Here is a 23,450-nt window from a genome sequence, read left to right as displayed (position 1 = left end):
AACATTTTAGCAAAGTATTTCCATGTTAGTAGTGAAAGGTGCTATTGCAGTGGCACAGGAAATCACAGTAACGTGAGGAGAGCTGAAGCCCAGGGGAGCTTATTGAGTTAGTTATAACCACGTAGAAGGACCCAGAATTAAACTGGGATGTAGGTCTGGCCTTGAATCACTATTCAAGGACCTTAAAATTCAAGCATAACAAAAGTCAGTAATTAAATACCTCAAATCTTAGAATGGGCCAAATGGCCTGGTGGTGCCCCAGGACCTTTCAAACATTCATTTAGCTACATGGCCTCTTATGAAAAGGATGAAATGCAGACCTCTAATACAACTAAACCCCTTCTTTAATTGGGCCAAACTCATAGATACCGGACAAACTAACTGTTCCATCTTTACAAATACTATATAATACTTCATGAAATTCGCTGTCCTGGGGAAAGCTCAGGTACAGCTCAGACAGTTTTCTATCACTAACATACAGCACTGTGTATGGCAAAAACGGAGTCCCAGCTCCCTGTACTACCCCTCTGCAGACAGACCTCTTGCTCACACAACAGATCGCCATGCTCAGTGCAAGAACACTCTGCACTGCTGCTGACAAGCCAGCGCTGCAGTGAAGGACATTTGATCCTTGAAGTACACATGCCGTTACTTGTTTATTGCAGTTTATCCCTAAAAGCAACATCAACTTCTCACAGGGTTAAAGTAGCACTAGTATATGCAATTAAACCCTGGCATTAAAATTCGTAAAATCAAACATTTGTTTCTGCTCTGATACTAATCTAACTGTATATGTGAGCTTTTTTTAACTATTTCCAGCAACCACTGCTAGCTGTCAATGAGGAAGTAATACTGCACTACAGAGGGACGTAGCTTAGGCTTTTAACATACAGGACTCACACTGCAGCAAACTTTAATAACACACTTATTTCGCAGCTTATGGAAATCTGACTGCAACAAATGTAAACATTCTGAAAGGTGCCATCAAGCAAATGTATTCTTGCCATAATATTTCCCATGTTCAGTTATACTATGTGTACTTGGCAATGGGAACTAAGGGTTTTGTGCAGCATTTGCAGAATTTTCAGTTATTACAGAAAATATATTTTCAGTGTTTGCCAGATCTTATCCACTTGGTGCTCTCAATAATTTCAAAATACTTTGAAGTAGTGAACTATAATGACACTTGAAGGAATTATACCATCACGATTGTGCTTTTATTTGATAGCTTCCAGGACTTTTCATGTTAAGCAAGGAGGAACACTGTACATGTAAAAACACCCTAATAAGTTTTTCAGAATACAGTAATTTAAAAAACTCCAAACGTTTCACTTACAAATTGAGAATACAGATCATAATGATTTTTCAGTGTAGAACAAAAAAACAACCCAATGCCAGAAAAATATGAAAAATTATTTCAGTTAATGCCCTCTGGCACTATATAAAGCTACCACGTAAAATTACCAGTGGATTTTTGCATCTTTAAACTTTTACAACAGTTTTTAACCAACTTTCTTGTTAACAGTGATTAGGGGTGTATTAGGACTGATGCAAAAACTTTTTTTTTTTTCCCCACAAATCTTTACTATTTTCATTGGTTTATACATTTATTTATGTCCTTTAACCATACAAGATCACTACTTTGAAAAATCAGTTCAAGTTATGTACTTTTATCTTAGAGCTAGAGATTCTACAGTAGAAAGTTTAAAGAAAACTCACTTTGGTGATTCTTGTTCAGATGACCTGTTTAAATAAAAAATAAAAAAAAGAAACCAAAACAAAACAGTAAAAGAATATAAGTTAAATCTTCAGGAAAACAAGACCTAAACTCTAATAAAAAAAAAAATAAAATGCCTGCATAAAAGCCAAAAGGTGTGCTCACAGTAAATTAAAGAATACTTAATCCTATGCTGAAAGTATAAATCGGACAATTACGGAATTTATGAAACACTCCAAGAAAAATTCCAGAGCAGCTCTTGTTAGCAAGACATTCTACATCATTTAACAAAGTTTTAGATTGGACCACAGTAACTACAGACATCACTGACGGTATTTTGCAAAAAGTCAAATGTGGCAAAATCTTTATGTATAGGTAACAAGAAATGAGCATAGGCAGCTTCAGAAGCATGGAGTTTCTCACACATTCTCATAATCTGAAAGCAGAACAGATGTTGACAGAGAACTTTAAGACAAAGCATAGCTAAAGCTGAAGTGGTTACACAGATGAGGACAAGTAGTACAGAAAAGAAATCAAAATTTGCAGTACATGGCATTTTCCAAGGCATTCAGTCAGCTTTGTCAGAAATCACCTGCAACAGTGAGTTAAACTACATTACATCAATTAAAACAACAGCTGTGATATGAAGATAAATTTGAAAGTAAAAGTTACTTTGCTTTGCAAGCACTTTTTGGTAAGTTTATGGCAGATGGGCTAGCTTTACAAATTTAATTAAGTAATGACCAAAAAACCTGGAGTGATAAAAGTCCATGCTAGACAAATACAAACATGAAGTAGTTTGGTTTGAATGTAGAGTTGTTGAATTGTCACGTTATAGGAGGCAATTCACAATATAGGGTTAAATTTTTTAATTATTGATCTCTAAAACCCCCACTACTAAGAATGACGTACTATGTTTCATCAAAACTACAGTAAAAATAGCAGCAGTATCAGCCTAGTTAAGTTTCCTTCTATGTATTCTACAATATGAAGAAACTCTTCATTGAGAGGCAGAGATGGTGAAGCTTGATTCCATAGCAATTTGTGGAGGTTTGGGTTGTGTGTATTTTACCTTTTTTTTAAAGAACCAAGCGTTTTCCTTTTTCATCGCAGTCATGCCTCCCTTCTGATTCCACTGACATCTACCCCCACTCTCCCACAAATACCTCTGGTTCTCCTTGTATGCAAGCCCCATGGTATTTTTTCCCCACTAAATGTCAGCAGTGCCCAGCAGATCCTTTGAGAATGCGCACTCACTTGCTGCCTGACCAGCCCACGTCTAAATGGAACAGACAATCATTGAACTCATGCTGTAATTGCTCAGTGAGAGGAAGATGTCAGTCTAAAGGATTTTTTTTTATGCCTAGTCACCAACTTTCACTAATCTTGTAGAAAAAATTGCCTCTGAAAACTTGACTCCTGCATTAGATTTGACTGCAATTGTCCAAATGTTCTTAAGTGGGAATATAGAGGCAGACAGGCAGTGCAATGACATAAGCCTTATTTCCTTAGGAAGTCATGCTAAAAATAAAGAAACATTGAATTTATTTTCATTTAAGCTAACTGATTTCCTTGTGAGGCAAAGAACAATGAAACCCTGTATCTTTTCTATGTTTTGCCACAGCAGAGCTACCACTCTTATTACTAAACTGTGTGGAATTCAAGGCACCCTAAATTAATCCTTTCAAAAGTCTTCATCAAAAACTTACACACAAAGAACTATGGTGCAAATCGATGCAATGTCCCTAATTTTATGTATTATCTCCTCTCTTTCCTCCCAATAGCGAGGTAATTTCAGACAGTAAAAAACAACTTGGGCTTCCATTCAAATATTGTGTGTAAAAATATAGCAAATTTTTCATCTTCTTAGTAATACATTTTGAGACTTAAATGTGGGATATAAGTTCTTAGTAGTATTTGTTGAAGGTTTATCTGTTGGATTATTGCACTTTAATTGAAACATATCAGCACTTAAACAGGTATTGAATCATGCTGTAACCTTCTAAAGTGGAGAAAGATAGCCAAAATTTTGACCTGGAAAGTGACCAAATTCAAGGCCTAAAAGAATTCATCAGGGAAAAGCAGCCGTGTCTCCAAAAGTCCTCAGTAGCTCAGCATGCTAGAGCTGTAGAATTTTGTTCTGAAACTCAGTTAAATAGTATTTTTAGCATTTAATTGCTCACCAATACAATAAAGTACCTTAAACACGAAAAACTAGATGATCTTTTCTGGCTATACATTATTACACATTTCACTAACCTCTCTTCCTCATTTCACAACATAAGACAAGGACAATATTTTAAGTCAATAAAAGAGAACACTCACCAGACCAGCCATTCAACTTTTTCATCAAGAAAGAGATCCCTTCCTCGCAAGGAGATTAAGCTTTCCATTGGTGCAGCTAACAAGCAAATACTTTAAAACTGCAGGTAATTTCTGTTCCTTAATCCACAATATATCTAAAATGCTGCCGTTTCAATCTTTCACTCACTGTTGATTGCTCTGTTGATGAATATCTTTATTATAAAGCTCTTTGCCCTGAAAAGGCTAACTCTCCTCTTCTGTCATGAGGACAAGGTCTTAAGGAAAGATCCCTCCTCCTCATTCTGGTGTGCCCTACCAGGGAATTCTGCTATTCTGAGGACTGAAGATGATAAAATACAGCAGAGTAAAACCCCGAGAGAAAAGGGACAACTGAAACAATAGCAGAGTAGCAGAACTCCCCCCTTTACAAAACAACTGAAGGAAACATCTGTAGGTTTTGCCCTTGTGCTGTTCTTGTAGTTCTTAAAGCTTCTTTTATTGTAACACCTGCAGGGCTAGGGAGACTGAATATGCCAGCACTTCCATTATCACCTCTTTTCTGAGAGCTCACCATTAAAACTGGGATTATTATTCATAAGCCAAATAAGTGGAAGACATTTGCAACACCACATTTTTGCTGCCTTTTAGACAGCAACACAGAATATGCAGCATTTCTATGAACTGAATAACTCTGTAAGGCAGCCATGTAGATTCTTTGTGTTGCATACTTATAAGTACCATTACAGAAAAACTTGAGGACTTCATGGTATACACAAGTTTTTCAGTGATTTTCTAGAAATTCCAAACATTCACATTTGGTAAGCTGCTGCCATCACCCATAAAAGGATACTTTCAGTTACTCTGCATTGCCTCTATTGACCATATTCCAGGTTTACTGACTTTCCATGGAAGTTTCATGTACTCTGATACTCTGCAACTGCTTGGCTTGCTGCAAAATTTGCCTTATCACAGATTCGCAATTCAGCTTTGAGACATTCTTTCTGGATGCAAAATGCTTGTTTCTTGAACTGGCAAGGAAAGTGTAGTACATTTTCATAAGGATACATATTTAAAAAGAAAGGGTTACATGTAAGCAAAATATATATATGCACTATTTTAATGTATATCTGAGTGGAAAAGCAGAGTAAACTGATAAAAGTCTACTAGCTGTAGTCTTAAAATACTAATTTGAAACCAATTGAAATGTCAGATCCATTGACCAGTATTAGGAGGACATACTCCTTGAGAAAGACTGAAGTACACAAACAAGGACAATGCACTCTTGTGAAATGTAGCAGATTTTAAGAACAAGGAATTGATCGCATCTGTATATAATGAAAAACTAAGGAAAAAACTTAGTTTAAAATGGTTTTTACAATTTCCTACTAAGAAACTAGTTACTAGGACTTGGCTGGATACATCTGAAGGGTACTTTCATCTACAGTTACACTTCAAAAATGTTGTCCACAAAAGGAATTAAATTTTAGTTAAAATAGTGATTTGTTCCCATAGTACATTCACCAAAGCTCACTATGCACCTACAGTTTATTGTCTATCAAAATGGTAATTTGAAAGAATTGAACAAATGCAGCATCCGTTCAGGAAATCTATTTTCAGTGCAATACCTTCACCAGATGATGTATCAGACTTACACCAGCAGTGTACATGCACTTCCAGAAATTCATAGCACAGTGCAAGTGAATTTCCTTTTTGTATACTAGTTCATCATTTCATTTCCTTCCTCTCCAACTGTAAGACTACACACATTATACCATCTATATCACCAGCAAAAGATAGTTTTAGAATATAAGTTAAAGAGGTTTATAGCTTTGCAAACATGTTTAAGAGAAAAGCTTTATGGGGGAATACATTGCATGTATAACAAAATGAATTGTAGACTCAAAGTTATTTAGGTTGGAATGGATCTTGAGAAATCAACTAAACTCTTGTCCAAAGAATAGCCAACATCAAAAGTTAGATGAAGGTTTTCAGGGCCCTGTCACTTTGCATTCTGAGGCTCTTCAAGGATGCAAACACTTCCATCTTTCTGTCAATGTGTACATCTTGATGTGATTTCCCCACCCCCTCCTCCCCTCAGTGTCTTCTGAGCATTTCCCTTGCTGTAACTTTGTCCACTGCCTCACATGTTTTTGCTGTGCACCTCCAAGAAGAGTTGGCTCCATATTCTTGATGACCCTCTTTTGGTAAAGTAAGGCAAAAATGAGACCGACCCCTCCTCAACCCCCACAGCCTTCCGGTTCTCATACATCATATGCTCACATCTATGAATAACCAGCCAGATTTATCTCACCCACACCAGTGTAATGACTCTAAAAAATATCTAATATACCTCATCTGTCAGTAAGTTTTTCTTACTGACTAATACTATAGCTTATCACTTAGAAATGTGTTTTACAATAATCTTCCTGGTTAAACAGAAAATTTCACAGCTAATCTTTTCTGTCAGGCCACTGAGTCTACTTTAAAAAAACCTACCAAAACACTTGTTCCTACGCAGTCCACTAAACCAAAGATGTTTGGTTATGGAACATTTAATTAGAGTGAACAAGAGAAACTGATTACAGTTCAAGTAGCAAGACCCTCCAACACAGATTTATCAGGTTATTTTCCCAAGCCAATAATCCAGTTATTTTTACCCCTTAAAACAGCATCTTATATACATATTTAAATTTATGTATTCTTATTAACAAGTACCCTTCCCACTCAGAAAAGTATTCAAAAACATGAAAAAAGGCATTAAGAGGGCAAGCAACAGCTATATTAACACTCCAAACTATTCCCCCTGTAGCATAAAAAGCATTTTAAAAAGCACAAGCCATTAATCCCAAATTTAAAACGTCAAAAGTAAGCTCTGCTCCTCATATAAAGTAGAAATCAGTCCAGCACAGGTAACATGAATAAGATTATCCTGAACTGCAAGGAAACCTGCTTGTTTCAGTAACCCTTTGCATCTAACACCTTCCTGTCCAAAAGAAATACCAGCTTACTTCAATGAGACAACATTCAGTTAGGGGGCAAGTGTGGGTGTTGGCAACGATGCATGGTCTTCCCACAAAGTAAAACCTTAAATCCATGAACAGGAAAGAGCGGAGGACACTTCCCTCTTCATAGTGACCAGCAGAAAACCACATGGCTTCCCACAGCTGGGCTCTCTGAGGTTAAAAGCATTAAACACTGGTTTTCAAATTTCATTTTTTGTCATTCATTCATTCACTCACTTTCATTTCTCATTGCGCTGTGAAGTGTGAACATCTGTATCACACCTCAGGCACCAGAAGATGCTTGAGAAAACAGGAAAGAAATACGCAGAGAAAATTAAAGTTCAAAGCTCCTTAAACACTGCTTGGTTACATGTCCTTATGTTTTCATGGCAAACCTTGGACCTTGGTATTTTAAGGTCACCAAGTGTTTAAAATGCATATTATCAAAACATTTAAATCTACCATTTTTTAGTTTACAAAAATACTTGAACATAAGAAAACAAGTAAACTCAGCTTAGTAGTTTAAATTTTCACTTATTTATTTGCAGGTAAAGGGTAAGCTAGTTTCTTTCAAGTTTTTGGGTTTTTTTCTGTTCTTGTAACAGCTCATCAGTGAAGACTCCTACATGAACTACTGGGTGTGAAAACCATTAAGTTACTACTATTTTATTTTATTTTTTAATAAAGATACCAATGATAGGAGCCAGAACTTGCTCTGGGGATGGACAGTGCAGTCTTTCAAGACAAAACCTAACATCTGATACAAGACGAAGCATGTCAAGAGTACATGATTCCAAAATGTAATCAGTCTATTGCCCCAGTTAAAGTCAACTTAAATTTGAAGGTTACTGCTTAAATCAAAGATATTTTAGAATTTCCCAACATGGTCTTGAAAATGTCACATATTTCAGTATGACTATTTCATTTTCACTGTAGCCTTTTGCCCTTAAATGACATAGCACACAGACTGCATTAGTGTCACAGAAAGGTGAATCACTGATGATGATTTGCTCCACTAACCAGTGAAGCTTTCTTTATTCCAGATTTGGAAACTGTAGTGGTACCTTTATCAAGACAGACTGCAACATTGGTAATCTTCAGGTACTATACCATGCTAAAAAAAAGAAAAAAGTGCAACCAAAAAGAATTCCTTGCACAAGTCCACCAGCCTGCCTTTAAAAATAACCAGCTGTGGTTTAAATCTGTTACACTGAAACATTTTTCTCAAAGGCAACCTCTCCCTGGAGCTAATATATTAGAATAACAGACGGTCAGGATGGGTTGGTGCCAGGTAGCCTGTTGGTATGACATGACTTTGAAAAAACCCCATATTAAAGCAGCTATTCCACAGAGATGATTTTAGAAATAAAGCCTCATAATATAACTTATTTTGTATCTTAAAGAAAAGCCATAAGACTTCATATTCATAACTCTTCCCTAATGTGCATCTCAGTGTTTAAGGACATCTGAAGACAAGATATGTTACCTCACAGAATAGAGAGAAGTTTTTTCTACTTTGCTTAAAATAAGAAATGTAGTAAATCAGTAGCAGCAGTGCTTCAATGAAGAAAACGCAAATCTTTCAAGAGAAAAATCTTTAGGGAAGCTGAAATCAAGACTAGGGAAAGCCAATTTTAAGTGAAAAACAGTTATTAAACAAGTGCACTTACTAATTAGTATGTTTTATCACAATATTATTCTTCAAATAATTTTAAAACCAAAATAGTAGTAGTATCATGTGCATATGCACGTAGGCATGGGATAAATATAACGACAGAGCGAGTACAGCACATAGTCACAAGACAGACTGGATTACCTGTTCTGAACTGGTGAGGCACAGCCATAATAAAAGTGTGGTATAACACAGAAAGCACTATGAGACTTCAGAAGGCTCAGTGTGGGCTCCGTGTCTGTGTTAGTGTTAATTTTTCAGTGGCAGTAGCAGTCAGATGAGATGCACAGCAGCAGGGCAACAAAGAGGAGAAAGAACTGACAGGGGATGCTTTCTTCACAAAGGCTGGGAAGCCCTGGGCTAAACAAAAGTCCTCTTGAAGTCCTCTTCAGCACTGTCTTTGATGACAGGTTTTGTATGCAGCTGTGATTTGAGATAGTTGGCTTAGATAAGCAAACCTATTGAAAACCCTGTGAATAAAGCTCTATTTCATATATGTTAATTTGGGATTAGAGCAATTTTTTTCTCTATAATACATATGTAATGGATAGCTCCAATCTTTTCTGCAGACACTAATCAGAGAGAAAATTTGCTTCTTTTCACTATCTCTGAGCCTCAAATTGTACTTGAATGTGAAAGTACCTTAAATAATTTTGGTAGCAGAGGCAATTTAGTGACACCAAACACAAGACTCATAAGCTTGCCCCGGCTTTCTGTAGTTCACCTACGTGCATGGCTTGCTCTATTTTCTAATAGTCTTTATTCAAGTCACAGCCTGTAAGATATACCTCATAAATTTCAGTTAGAAAGTAGAATGTTAATAAAAAAACATCTTTAAAACAAACACTGTGGTTTTTTAAAGCAATGTAATAAATGACAAAATCTTTTTGACCCTCATTTGTAGCATACTCAAAGTATTTAGCAGCATGCAATATACTTAAAGAAATGGATAAAGAAATGTTAACAGCTCTGTTTTATGCTCTTGAAACTAAGAGCACATAATTTGTCTTCTAAGTTGTGTACTGTTTTATAGAAAGAAAATGGAACTTCATTGATTCCCTTAAGTCAGTAACCACAGCAAGGAAGAAAATCGATTATTAAGAATATAATTATACTTGGTATTGTCAGGAACAAAAAAAAAAAGGTGTATAGAGAAATAAACGCAGGTGTACGTACTCTGCTAGCAGCAGTGGCTTCTACAGTTCTGATACCTACCAAGGTTCCAAACATGCCTTGGCAGGATTAGGTACACAGCAAATCTTGTTACATGAGTTTTACCTATGTGTTTGTCTCAAAAGGCACTCTAACACAACAGAACAGTTTGCAGGTAGGTCTGTCTTGAACCACTTGTAGTTTTAATGAAAAAGACTTAACACGTTTCCCAAGGGCTGAAATGAAACAGGTGAAAACTAGCTCTCACCTCTGAAATGCTGATGGCAGCCTGAAAAACAGAGAAGAGCCATATCCTGTGCTAACTGCAACTTGCAGTCTTAGGCTTCAGATGCAGTAAAAGAAACTGATGTGAACATATTTAGTTTACAGAAGTCAAGCAGATGCATGATTATAATTAAGATTTATGGTCCCAGACATAAGAATTCAGTGATTAAAAATCAGCTTTTTACAGTTGTTTGCTAGTAGCACTCCAAAAATATTTCAGATTTTTTTCATACCAAAGCTATTTATTAGTTATAATTAGCAGTAACTAACTTTTGTTTTGTTTTTATAGCTTCAGAAATCAGGCTGGGCAGTAAAAAAAGAACCCTCTAAAGACAGTGTATATTAGCAGGACTATAAGAAGCTACTCTTGGCTCTCTTCTAATGAAAAAGAGATACTGAAATTGCAAATTATTTTTTTCCATAACATGTTTCAATAATGTCAATTCAAATCTACTAAAAATCAGGATGGCAAAAGTGGGTAAGTTGGCTTTAAGAGATTTATCAGTACACTGCAAGGTGTTTTATAGTTAATATCTAAATAGTCCTGAAGCGTGGCAAAAGTCCAGGACAAGTGTAATCCCAAAGATACACAAGTTAAACTTTTTACTTATAAAACAGATGTATCCAACAGGGTAAGATTCCCTCTTTCATAAAGCGTTCAGGGAAAGATTTTAGTACCTATATATACTTAAATTTTACTTTACATCTTTCAACACAGCGAGGCAAGTAATGATTACTTTAAGAATATCAAAGGAGAAAAACTGGAATGTGGACTAACATAAACTGTTTACAGCTTCTGTGTAAAGAAGAAATTTTTTCATTTGTACGGTTACTCAATTGTTAAAAAGGAAAGTATTAACAATCATTTCACAGAATTCTAGCAGTCAATACAACAAATGATCATTCATTCCATGTGTTACTGTTCTTTTTCCAAAAGACAAGCTTCAAATTTTAATCAGATCTATGCAAGCATTATTTTCAATTACCTGCAGAGTATCAAATATTATAAACATACCCAAGAAACCAAGATTGTGTTGCGGATAAGATGTATAGAAAATTTGGTTTATATGAGGTAATAACAGTAATCTTCTCCACAGTGAGTGATATTACTCAGATACTGCATCATCATTTAGTGCTCAGAAAATAAATGAATATGAGATTTTCACTGTCTGAGAAACAGCAATAAAGCAGGCTTTCCCACTCCATTCTCAGTAGCCATAGGACAGGCAAAAGAGGAAGGGAAGGAAAAAAAAAAAAACTACAGGGAAGAAAAGAAAAAAGAAAATAAAGAAAAAACCCAACAACGTACTAACTGGCAGGACAATTCCCCTGTCACAGAACACAGCATGGCAACTTAGTTTTCTGTCTACAGAGCTTCTACCCTCATCCTCTCCTCTTATAGTCTGTCAGTATTATTACTCAGAAAATACTTCAAGTGTATAATCTGTAAAATGTTAAAACATAGGGAAGATATGGCTTTCTATCTACGATTGTTGACAACATCTAGATGCATTACTTTCATTTATTACCATGGCTATTACTGGCACTACTATTACTAAGGTTCATCTGAATTTCAGTCAGAAAAATAGAAAAACAATTTAAAACACCACAATGACAAACTCCAAATATGCATACAGCATGCTTATTTTCCCTTCTTTCATAGAAACCTCTCTGCTGTAATGCAGTGCCAACATTATTGTATTAGAATTTGAAGGAAACAGTTTAAACCTAGAGTTTAAAGCTACAGTTAGTAGCTGCACTCTATCACAGAGTTAAGTCCTGTCAGCTTCCAATAATACACTGCTTCTAAAAATACATCTTGCCTCAAAGTTACTCAGGATCACTAGAAACCACTTTCCTTTTGTAACATTACAAAGGAACCTGCATTTTAATACATGGTATTCTCTCCAGCTGAAAGTTTTGAAGTAGCTCTGTTTTCTTTTTGAGACTGAACAATCAATAACTTTGTACATTATTTGTAAAATAAATGCTGTGTTAATCTGGAGTTACTCGTTAAGAAATGCCTCTGTAAGAAAAGAGTGAAGCCACACAGAAAATGTAATATACAAGTAAACAAATAATCAGTGCACAAAAGACAGGTGCTTCAAGTGGTTATACTGATGCAAGGGAGAAAAAAGTTGGTCCTCAAGGGATACAGCAAAAATGCCTCAAGGCAAAAAGCAGAGGCTGCCTTTAGAGTAGAAATCTACAGTTCCTCTGAAGAAGAACAAGATGTTTGACAGCTAGCATTATTATATTCTTGTGTTTACTTAAATGTAGTACCTCTTTCAACTGATGACATTGAGCTGATGATGTGGAACACTGAAAGAGTTCAGTAAATCTCCCCCACCCCACCCCCAGCAAAAAAATGAAAAGGTTATAACAGGTAGGAAAGGGTAGCAGAAGCTACTAGGACTCAGGATATTACAGATATGAACAAGCATGCCTTAATAACTTTTCTAATTTTACTGAGAACTCAACTACTGATAATTGTTTAGGGCTGAAGGGTTGGTTTGGTTTTAACCTGTCATTTTGTATCACGGCATTTGCAGTTTAGCAATTTGTCAAAATAAAGGTTATGCAAACACAAAACTGTTTAAACTCATTCTAATATTATAATGGATGGTGATTGTTTTATACTAAAGCTGTTTAGTTTTTTTGGTGTTTTTTAAAAAGTCAAAATAGGCAATGAATTGTTTGCAGCAGTCCTTACCTCCTCTGTGGACTACGGTTCTGAGAGAACTCTGAATCACTGTCCTTTGATGTTGGAGAACCCTTATATGTATAAAAAACATCCTCCGTTTCAGTAATATAACTAATCTCATTTGTAAGGTTATCTACAGACGAGTGTCGTGGTTTACGAATTTCATGACGTAGTCTAGGACTCCGCCTTAAAAATAAGGAACATAAACACAATTTGGAAGGTCAGAATAATTAATAAATCTTTATCAAAGTGAAAATTCTATCCTATTGCAATCCACGTTCCAAAATCTTGATGACAAGTCTACAAGTCTCACTTTAAATAATCAATTTTTAAATACTTGGTAGGGTATACTAGGCAATCATACACTACTAGGTTCAGTACACTGAACTGATTTGTTTTTTTCACCTCTCTAAAATGCCACCTATATTGTTAAAGTTCTAATCATAAGACAATTCAGGTTGGAAGGGACCTATGGAAATCATCTAGTCCAACCTCCTGCTCCAAAGCACAGTCAGCTGAGGTCAGAGTAGGCTACTTAAGACTTTATCCAGTCAGATCTCAAAATACTTGAAGGATGGAGACTGCACAGCTGCTCCAAGCAACCACTGATCAACCGTCCTTGTGAAACAGTTTTTCTTTATGTCCAGACAAAGCCTGTCTTCTTGCAACATATACCTGTTGCTTCATCCTCCCCATCCTGCAACACTGAAGAACCTTGCCTCATCCTCTAGCTAGCCTCCTCCTCTGTATTGCCAGGCTGTTATTAGGCATCTGGGAAATGCTTGCTTCTCCAGGCTGAACAAATGCAGGTGTCTCAGCCTCTACTCACAGGGCAAGTGGTCCAGTCTCCTGAATACCTTGGTGGCTGGTGACCTTTGCTGAGCTTGCTCCAGTTTGTCAGTGTCTTTTTTGTATTAGAGGACACAAAAATGGCTGCAGCATTCTAATAAGGTCTAATGAATGCCGAGCAACACGGGGATAATCACTTCCCTTGATCTACCATCCATGCTTCTGTTAATACTGCCAGGTTGCTATGGACTTTGCTGCCACAGCACACCAGATAGGCAGCAAGCTGTTACATGAGCTATGAAGATTACCAGGTCTTTCTCCAGACAGTTCATCACAGACAATACTGTTGCACTTGGTTCTTCCTTCACAGGACTTTTCATTTGTCTTTATTGAATTTCATACAGTTCCTATTGGCCCATTTCTTCAGACTATTAAGGTTCCTTTCAATAGCAGCCCTGCCCCCAAGCTAATTGACTCATCCCCCCAGTTTGGTGTCCTCTGCAAACTTTATGAGCAAGCACTCCATTGCCTCCTCCAGATCACAAAGATGTTACGCAGGACAGGTCCCAGAATAGACCCCTGCAGTATTCCACTTGTTGTCCAGGTAGAGTACAACTCACAAACAGCTCCCCTCTAAGTCTAGTCATCCAACCATCTCGTTTTTTTAAAAACCACCTTGTTGTCCACCCTTCCAGAACACGAAGTCTTAGATTGGGTATAGTATTTTGGCAGAGAGTATCAAAAGCCTTCCTAAAGTTGAGGTGACACCCACTCATCTCCTGTCATCATACATATTCTCAGAATAACAATGTTTGAATGTATGCATACACACTACATAATTATTCTGCTAGAGTACACACAATTAGAGAAGGTAGGAGGCTGGAAGGTATGGGAAAGGCTGAAACTGCATTTACCAATTAGGGGTAACAGGAGGTGATCGAGAAGGAAGGCTTTTGGTCTCTAGATGCTCGACAGATAAAGATCGTCTCATAGATGGGTTCCAAACCATCCCACCTATAACTTTTCTGCAGTACTGGCTGTTTACAGACCTGCAAAGAAATAAAAAAACTGTATATGAATCATTTTGCATAGAAAACTTAAATGAAATTAAATAAGTTTATGAAAGTCAATTTTATAATTCATGTGTTTTAAAGGGTCCCCTGTGCTTACCCTCCTTACTTATGCATTTGCATTCTCACAGAGCCATTTGGTGTCCTTCACTTGTGGCAATAAAACTGCTAGTCCTTGCAACAAAGCTAATCACAAGCTTGGGTAAAAATAACTTTTTCTGAAAGTTATTTTTAACCCAATTGTGTTTAAGAAGATGGAAGGGAAAACAGGAAATTCAGTATGTCCTATTGGCACTAAACCAAGTGCCTGACAAAACATCAGGTTCAAATACAGGCAAAAGATTCTAAATATTCTCTGTTAAAGCTCGTAAATGGGTAACAATTCACTAATGGTTTCACTGAGCACAGGACTACTTTAACCATCAACCTGCTGCCTCAGCAAATAAGAGCTACAAGATACCATGCTCCATTTCCAGAAGGAAGCCACATTTGAGTGATGTGTTCCTTACTGGAATAAACCATTAGGGAGAGATCTGACACGAAAAGGGAATCTCCGAGTCTGGACTGCTTCTTTTGACAAGAACCTAATAAGATAAGGGTTGCATCCAAACCAGAACCTCAGCTAGGAAAGCAATAAAATTATCTTACTAGTTGAATCATACAGCATAAAGATTTTTTTTTAAGTGGACTGAAACTGAGAAACTTTTATGCATGTTTTTACACAACATTTCGCAAGACAAGCAGAGAGATGAGTTGCCCATACTCAAGTTTACAGGTCTAGGATTTCTCATGGGAAAGAAGCAATTTATGAGTTACAGAGAAAGCACCTTTGTCTTGCTAAGTCCTGAGCTGTACGTAACGGGCAGCTGGGACAGCAGAGTAGTTGAGGACTTTGCTGTAGAGCTGAAATGTCTCAATTTTACACGGCATTAAAAAAAGTTTTTTATGCTGTGGATATTATTCATGCTAATATCAAACCTTCGCATGGTACTGCTTCTTGTTTATACAAGTAAAAGAAAAAGCAACCCAAAGCTTTTTTTTTTATATATTTGGAAGTATTTTACAAATCTTGTTCATGATTTTAAAGCAAAATAATTCCTTCGTCTTTTAAACATATATTTTTAAAGCTTCTCCCAGTTTAAAAAAGGGGAAAAACTTAATATGAACATCTAAAAATCAGTTTACCCATGTATGTTTTTAAGCTTAGTAAACACACAGCCCATGAACTTCAGTGAAAGCTTTTGCCTGTATTATCTATTTTATTTCTGTCAGTCTTCTGAATACCAATGACAAGGCACCAATTGCTCTACTCTTCTTCAAACAGAAAGAGTTTTTTCAAAGAAACCTTATATGAGTGAAGTGGAGAGGGAGAGTCGAAAAAGAGGATGTATTACAAAAAAACGCATCTTGAAGAAGTCCACGTATTCTTATTATTCAGCTTTCTATTTTTACAAGTGCCTGTTCATGCATTTTGCAATGCAGGTGTCTTTTGAGGAGCATTGCAACTCATGTGATAAAAGTCAGCCCTAACCCTTAACCCCTAACTCTGACCACAGAATGATTTTAACAATATATTCTCTAGATATTTCAGTTAAGGTAGCAATCTCCTGAACTCCAAGTAGCTGCTCTTCATATGTCAAATACAAGCATATTGCTCAGCAAACACACTGAGAGGCTGCCAATGCCTTTCTGGAATGGGCTGTAATATCTTGAGGTGCCAGTTCCTTGCTCCTATCTATTACCAAGCTTATCCTTTGTGAAAAAACAGGTACATTTTTAGCTTTTGAGCAAGGAATGAGAATGTGCCTGGGAGAGGTTATCAGCATTCAGTCTAGAAACACTGAATAAACTTATGTCTCAGAATCTGGGAGATGTGATTCAGCCTGCCTTTAGAATAAGGCTTACAGGTGATTTATACAACTCAGCAGCCTAATTTAAATGAAATTCCACTGGCACCTTACACTAAGAGAATCTAGAAGGGCACAGTCACGTGCAAATAAATTTTACTAAAGCGTTGCAAGAGATCAACTATCTGAACTGATGCAATAAATGCTAGGATAACTGCCTCATATGAGTGTAAAAGAACACAGTACAAGAAAACCACAAATTTCAGAGGAAAACCTGTGATACTTAAGGTGATAAAACCTGAATGTAATCCCCTTCAAATCTGACAGAAGATGAAAAGGATCCTTTTCATCCAAGTCAATCTTAAAATCTCCAGACTTGTACCGTGTGGTTGGTGGGATTTTTATGTGCATGCGTGTGTGTTTGGGTTTTTAAGAGGTTTTGTTTCTTTTTCTGAATGCAAAATTTTGCTCCCTTTCATAAGAGAGAATGCAGAATCCCTTTTTTGGTTGCATATCTTCCATATAAGCTCAGAGCCATCCTTAAAAAGGAACGTGCTGTCCTGTATATTCTACAATCACAAACAAGTAGGAAAGCAAAAATTTTCAATATGTGACAGATGATTTTGAAGTGACTTGTTCACAACTTTTCTTAAATCTTTTGAGAAAATAATTTGCTAAGTGACAGTGACCAAGTTGATAAGAACTTGGAATTTTCCAGAATTGCTTCTTATGTGCTTTAGCAGTCTCTGCTAGTAAAGGTTACCGACTCACTTCTGCCTCACATAGATCCTAACTTTCACGCTTGTTGCTGCCATAAATATGGCCAAAGGACATAGTAGTAGAGAGGACATCATTAAGCTGATGAAAAATATCACAGTCAACAGTTTTCCCTAGAGATTCCTTAAGAGCCTAAATAAGCAATTCACCAGAGATAATGCCTCAGAACATGAAATTACTTGAAAATAAGCCTTTCTTAGTAACTCAGTTCAACAATGAGAACTATACTGCATGTTACACGTTATTAAGCAATTGTAACAGTAAATTTGTTGAAAATCAAATGTCTGGTAGAAACTGGAATGATATTAAAATGGTACCCTTTGGAACTCATACTGTTTTTTTAATATCACAAGGACTGTGCAATACCTGTGTGTGCACACACAAGCATCAGGATTTTGCAAATTTGACAGAAATAAAGGACTCCAGGATGTGACAATCCTACAAGCTTTGAGAAAGTCACTTCTTCAAAACCTTCACTATAGGAAGAACAAGTTCATACCACTCCATAGAGGAACTAATTCTCAAAATACACATCTGTAAAACAGTACAAAATTAGATTACTTTAGTACAACTACTTGTTTTCACTTGTTTGAGCTATGATATAGTACTAGATGAAAATAGGAATTCCACTCCAGCAAAGAACATTTTCTTTTTTCCAGCAGAAAGCATTCTATCAGCCTTCTTACTGTTGGACAGCCCTCACGGGTTAACTGCTTCATGTACAAGCAATACAAGTCCACATAGTATGAATTTCTGCAGTATCTAAAGAGATGTGACAGTCTGAAAAGCCAGAGAGCCAGCAAAGTCTGGGAAGCTATTTGAAGTATGATGACATCACTCAAAAGTTAAAGCTTATCCAAATAAGAAAAAGAGCATCAGTCTGACAAATTAAATGTAAAGTTAAACTGTTAAGGGAACACACGGCAAAAGAAAAAACAGAGTCACACTGTCCACAAACAAAAAGAGAACAAAAGACTTCTCCAAAAATCATCAGAACAAATGGGTTTCTAGAGAGCCTACAGATTATCAAAAGACCAAAGAATGCTCAAAAATCTCACATGTAAGAGCAATGACTTAAGACTTTCTTTTTCATTCACTATTGATACGGAAGATTTTTGGTATGTTTCATGACATTTTTTTTCAAGGGCAGGGGGAGACAGGACATGGATATAACAGGCTACACATGATGAGACATTTTAGCTGAACTGCTGATAAAAATCACTGAGACTGATACTTATCAAAATTCTAAAAGCCTTGAAGATGAAACAGCAGCACTACTCGAGTATAACCTCCCACTTTAGTGATTTAATCTACTCAAGATTTCAAAAAGGCATTTGACAAGGTTCCTTAAACCCAAAGAGAAACTAAGAAGCTAGGGAAAGTGTCCTCTCACTTGGAGGAATTACCTGTTCACTTGTGACAGAAAAGAGAGAATAGAACAAAAATGTTTCAGGTTTATAGTGAAAAAAGATCAGCACTGAAGTCAGAGGGGTATGTGGGGGGGGCTCTTCTGCTCAACATATTCACTAGTGATCTAGAGAAAAGAGTGAACAAAGTTTGCTGAAGATATTAATCACACAGGATGGCAAAAATAAAGGTCAATTGTGAAGAAATGCAGGGCATTCTAATGTCAAGTGACTAGACAATAAGATGGCAGATGAAGTTTAATGAAGTTAGGGCACAGTTGGCACATATGGGAAGGCACAATCCCAAATTCATATAGCAAAATAACAGGCTCCGAGTAGCAGAACCCAACAAGGCAACTATAAGACTCAATGTCACAAAAGTGGTATCTTGAACACTTGGATGGGACAAGGGTTTTCATCTCGATGACAGTATTAAGTGGTTGGTATGATGCACTCCAGAAATCAACCTAACACATTAAACAGAATGTGTATATGACACTAAGGGGTAAACAGTTCAAAACAAATCTGTTCTGCAGATTCTCTTATTGAATCATTAGCTACATGACATTTTTACTTTCTAGTGTTTATATACCTCAAACTGAAACAGCAAGTTGAAACAATACCAGTAAAACTTATATTTGAATGTCTTTCTAGGAAATTATAAGAAATGTTCTATTGTAATGATACCACGTTGCACAAACTGAAGTCACAGCTATATAACTTGTCAAATGGTTCACATACAGGCTGGGACACAGCTGTGAGCAGAACTGAACTCTTGTCACTCCAAGTTGAGCTATCACTTGGACAGATGCTCCCATTCCCATTACAAAGCAAAACATGCTTTCACACAATACTTACTTTGCTGGATTTCTAGAACCCAGCGTCCAATAATGTGACAATATCTTTTTTTCATGAGGTAGTGACTTCTTTGCCTGAAAAAACGTGTGATGCTCTACACAAGATTTCCATAGATTCTTGCATGCTCTGTAATTTAACATGTTGAAGGCAACAATATGCTCTCTGGATTCATTCTGAAACAGTAGGAAATAACATGTTTCAATATATACAAGCAGATCAAACACAGTAAACAAGCTCATAAAAAACCCCAATAAAATTACTTTTAGCTTAAATAGGAAAAAGGCATTTAGGGAAACAAAAAATCAGCATATAGTAGATTTTGAGCTGGAGATGGCCAAAATAGCCCCATGACCACATGAAGTTCTAAACTGCAAAACAGACACTTCAAAAGTTTAAGCAATACTGAAAAACTATTAAGTTTTTTAGTTCCTAATCTTTACAGTGTTAACAAAATAAGTCTTAAGTGGTGAAGATTTTGTATATACAGGTGAAATATTAAGTAGCTAAATATAGTTTCAGGTTTCCAGTCAGATCTTGACCTCCTATGACAAACAAAATTCTTTTACACATTCTATTACGGGTGCAAAGGAGAAAAAAAAACCTCAAACTTTGAATTCAAACTCTTCACATCATCACAGAATGGTTGGGATTGAAAGGGACCTCTGGAGATCATCTAATCCAACCCCCTGCTAAAGCAGGTTCCTCTAGGGCAGGCTGCACAGAATCATGTCCAGATGGGTTCTGAATGCCTCAAGAGAAGGAGACCCCACAGGCCTCTGGGCAGCCTGTGCCAGTGCTCAGTCACACTCAGAGTTAAAAAAAAAACGCCCTTTGCATCAGGCTTCAGTTCTACCATGTTCTTTCAAGACCCACAGTATGCAAAAAGCATCTGCTTGATAGTCTTCTAGAAGATACTAAAGATGTTAACAGTGATCCATCCTGGGGGAAATAAAGTAGCTGTGATGGGACTGGAGCTGCTGCTACTGCTGTTCAGATCCAGTCCCTCCTTTCTGGATGGTAACATGAGACCACAATGAGGAGATCAAAAGAAAGCAGAATACAAAGCTTGTTTGTCTTGGTTGTTGTTGTCTTGCAAACTCTTACTTGCAATTTCAGTGCCAAAGTGCCAGTGAAACACAGTTGTAACAATTGTGCCACCCACATTAATGTCCTTACCAACTGTAGTACTTGTTGAGCTATTTCAGATCCCAAGAGTTTTGCACAAGATGTTTGCAGCTATTTCTATTTCTCTTTTGCACAAGAAAGCAGAATGAAGAGTAAAGCAAAGAGGAGAAAGGAAGGTAACATGACACCTGAGTTAATTGCCATTACAGCTCAGCACTGCAATAAAAAAAGCAAGTTTTTGATTTAATCACTCATCTTTTCCTGCTGTTCTGCATTATGACTGAATTTTGACAACCCAGCATACCATTAGGCTGGCAACCATCTCAGTAAATCTGTCTTTCTAGCTCATACTTTGGAGGAAGTCAGGATTTGGGTCGCAAAGCCTTTTTATTAAAGAACTCAAAGATCTAACAAAGGTCTCTCTCATACAGCCCAGCAAGAAATCGAGGTCCCAACTGTGTAACACCTTGACTTCTAGTTGCCAATGTCCTTTGGTTTGTTCACAGGAACAATCTTGCTGGGAAGTAACTACAGAACATTTTGTCTGGAATATGCAGTATTTTTCTTGTGTTCTTGTAATGTCTAGGCAACATTTTACAAATGCTATGTATCAGAGATCAATGCCACGTTCTGCATATCACTTTATGACTGGTGCTATGACTTAAGCCGCTATTTTAAAAAAACAGAGAGAATCTCAAGATAACGATAAAAAGGATTTGCCTCTTGATTTCACATAGACACTGTAAAACAGTTAACTCATTGAAATCTTTCAGGATTGTTTTCCCTATATCTATTAAAATATATATTATTTTTTTTAATAGGGTTTTTTAAGCAGCTGGGTTTGTTATTTGAGCCTTATGCATAATGGAACCAATTAATGTTTGTCAGTTTGCCACAGTAGCTTCTAATTAGCTTATATAAAATAAAGCATGCAAGCACCACGGAATTTTAGCTCAGAATTTCTTGCAATATAAGAAGCATATATCACTTAAAGATTTAACAACAAATGGATTTCTGCCATACTCTCCGTTTGCTGAATACCACTTGAAGTGTTTTACTATTCCAGAAGACAAATAAAAGAAAGCACTGGCCTTTCAATTGCTATACAAATTAATCCAAACATCTCAATTACACTGAAAAGCCATAGTGTAAAGTTAAGAAAATAATGTTAGATTAATTTATTAAAATGTAAAGTTTGAAAATAGAAATGAAACTTGTCAATATCACAAGTGTGTTCTTCCCCACTGTTGTCACAAAACCTTTTTAGCAGCTTTTAAGTGGGCTAAAAGTCTAAATATGGACTTAAAGTAGGATAAATACTTTCAGAAGTTTCAGAAAAACTCAGTCTATTTTTAGATTAACAAAACCTTTTGTTAACATAACCATCTGGCTCACTAACAGGCCACCTTGCAAATTGCACTATTAAATCTATGTACTGTTTTAAAAGTGAAGACTTGTAGCGGGACCCAAGGATCTAATGCCCATCATACTTCCCAGCTCAAGTTCCAAAAGAACGGTATTTTAATAGTTGTCCAGAAAACAGTATTAGAGAAATTTATGGCCAGTTAAGGTAAGGGAACAGTTCTCAATAGCTAAAGTGAGTGTCCTGCTATTTCAGCACCAGGGAAGCTCTTTGTGTCAAATATATGTCTATTCCATTCAGAGAATTTGAAAAAATATCTACAGCATAGCAAATAAAAATATATTTTAATATGCAGAACATGAAGTTGTTTTTAAGCATTAGATAAACAAATTGCAAATAACATTTCATTGCTGTCAGCTTTAAAGTGTTGCCTGTAAGCCAGCATAGTTCCTATTCCTACCTTAAATCTTGCACCCTTTACTAAATCTACGTATCATGAGCTTTTATAGCATCAGACATTCACTGATTCATCAGTCTTGCTCCCCAGTCCTTATGTAGCTCTTCAGCAGAAACAGAAACATTGCATACTTCTATCACGTAGCTGATCAACAGACTGAAGCAGTGGGAAGGTAAAAGAGGTGGCGAGTAGCAGGGAGAGAGTGAGATAAGGTAAGACGAATCTTCAGAACGGGGGCATAAGGAAAGAAAAAAGGAGTAAGAGAAATAAGGAGAATAAATCAATGAAATACGGCACATCTCAGATGACTGCAAATTCACAGCCTTTGAGAACTTTCTGTAGATTTTGTTAAGAAATCTCCATATGACACACAAAACTGAAGTGTGATAGCATTGTTAATATCTTTAATAAAAATTTGCCTATGAATATGTAGTATCTGCTCTGCTTTCCCCACATTCTTCCATCTTCCTTACTTTCAGGCCCATTTACCTACTTTCTCCTGTACTTCCAAGCAAAAATCTGATCACTCAAAAGACTGACAACACCTCAGTCATCTGCCCTCACAAACCCCTTGATCAACCCACGGTTCTGGAGAAAACCTCTAGTAGTACAGCTGCGCCCTCACTCCCTTGCCATTGCAAGAGCAAGCTTTTCCAAGCAATACCACTGAAGTACTGCAGGTGTGCTGCCCTAAATTTCAAGCAAAGGGAGCTAACTGACCAGTATGGACATACCTAGAGATTTAATAGCATGCCTGGTCTCCTTTTTCACGTCTACTGAGATACACTGATGAGGTACACTCATATTACTGTCCGCTGTTACTGATCACTCTCAGAGAGTCCTGTTCCTATGTTTACTCTAAAGACACATTTGGAAATTGCTGTCTGTACACTTGCCCATATTTGTATACTTGAAGATATTT

At 36.7% G+C, this 23,450-nt stretch overlaps 1 protein-coding gene across 3 annotated transcripts in view; it reads right to left on the bottom strand.

The window, feature by feature from the left end:
• The window catches only part of PTPN3 (protein tyrosine phosphatase non-receptor type 3), a 106,206-nt gene that overhangs the window by 40,492 nt on the left and 42,264 nt on the right, over nucleotides 1–23,450 (bottom strand). For all 3 annotated transcript variants that reach the window (XM_080378148.1, XM_080378149.1, XM_080378150.1), the window contains exons 11-14: nucleotides 19,584–19,756; nucleotides 14,540–14,674; nucleotides 12,846–13,022; nucleotides 1,720–1,743 (exon numbers count right to left, since the gene is read on the bottom strand). In XM_080378148.1, the coding sequence (XP_080234274.1) occupies nucleotides 1,720–1,743; nucleotides 12,846–13,022; nucleotides 14,540–14,674; nucleotides 19,584–19,756 (509 nt within the window). The remainder of the gene's footprint in view (nucleotides 1–1,719; nucleotides 1,744–12,845; nucleotides 13,023–14,539; nucleotides 14,675–19,583; nucleotides 19,757–23,450) is intronic.

This window comes from Falco punctatus (genome assembly GCF_963210335.1).
Source record: "Falco punctatus genome assembly, chromosome: 3".
NCBI lineage: Eukaryota > Metazoa > Chordata > Aves > Falconiformes > Falconidae > Falco > Falco punctatus.
Note: the sequence above shows the minus strand (reverse complement) of the source record. Positions and strands in the feature narration are given on the sequence as shown.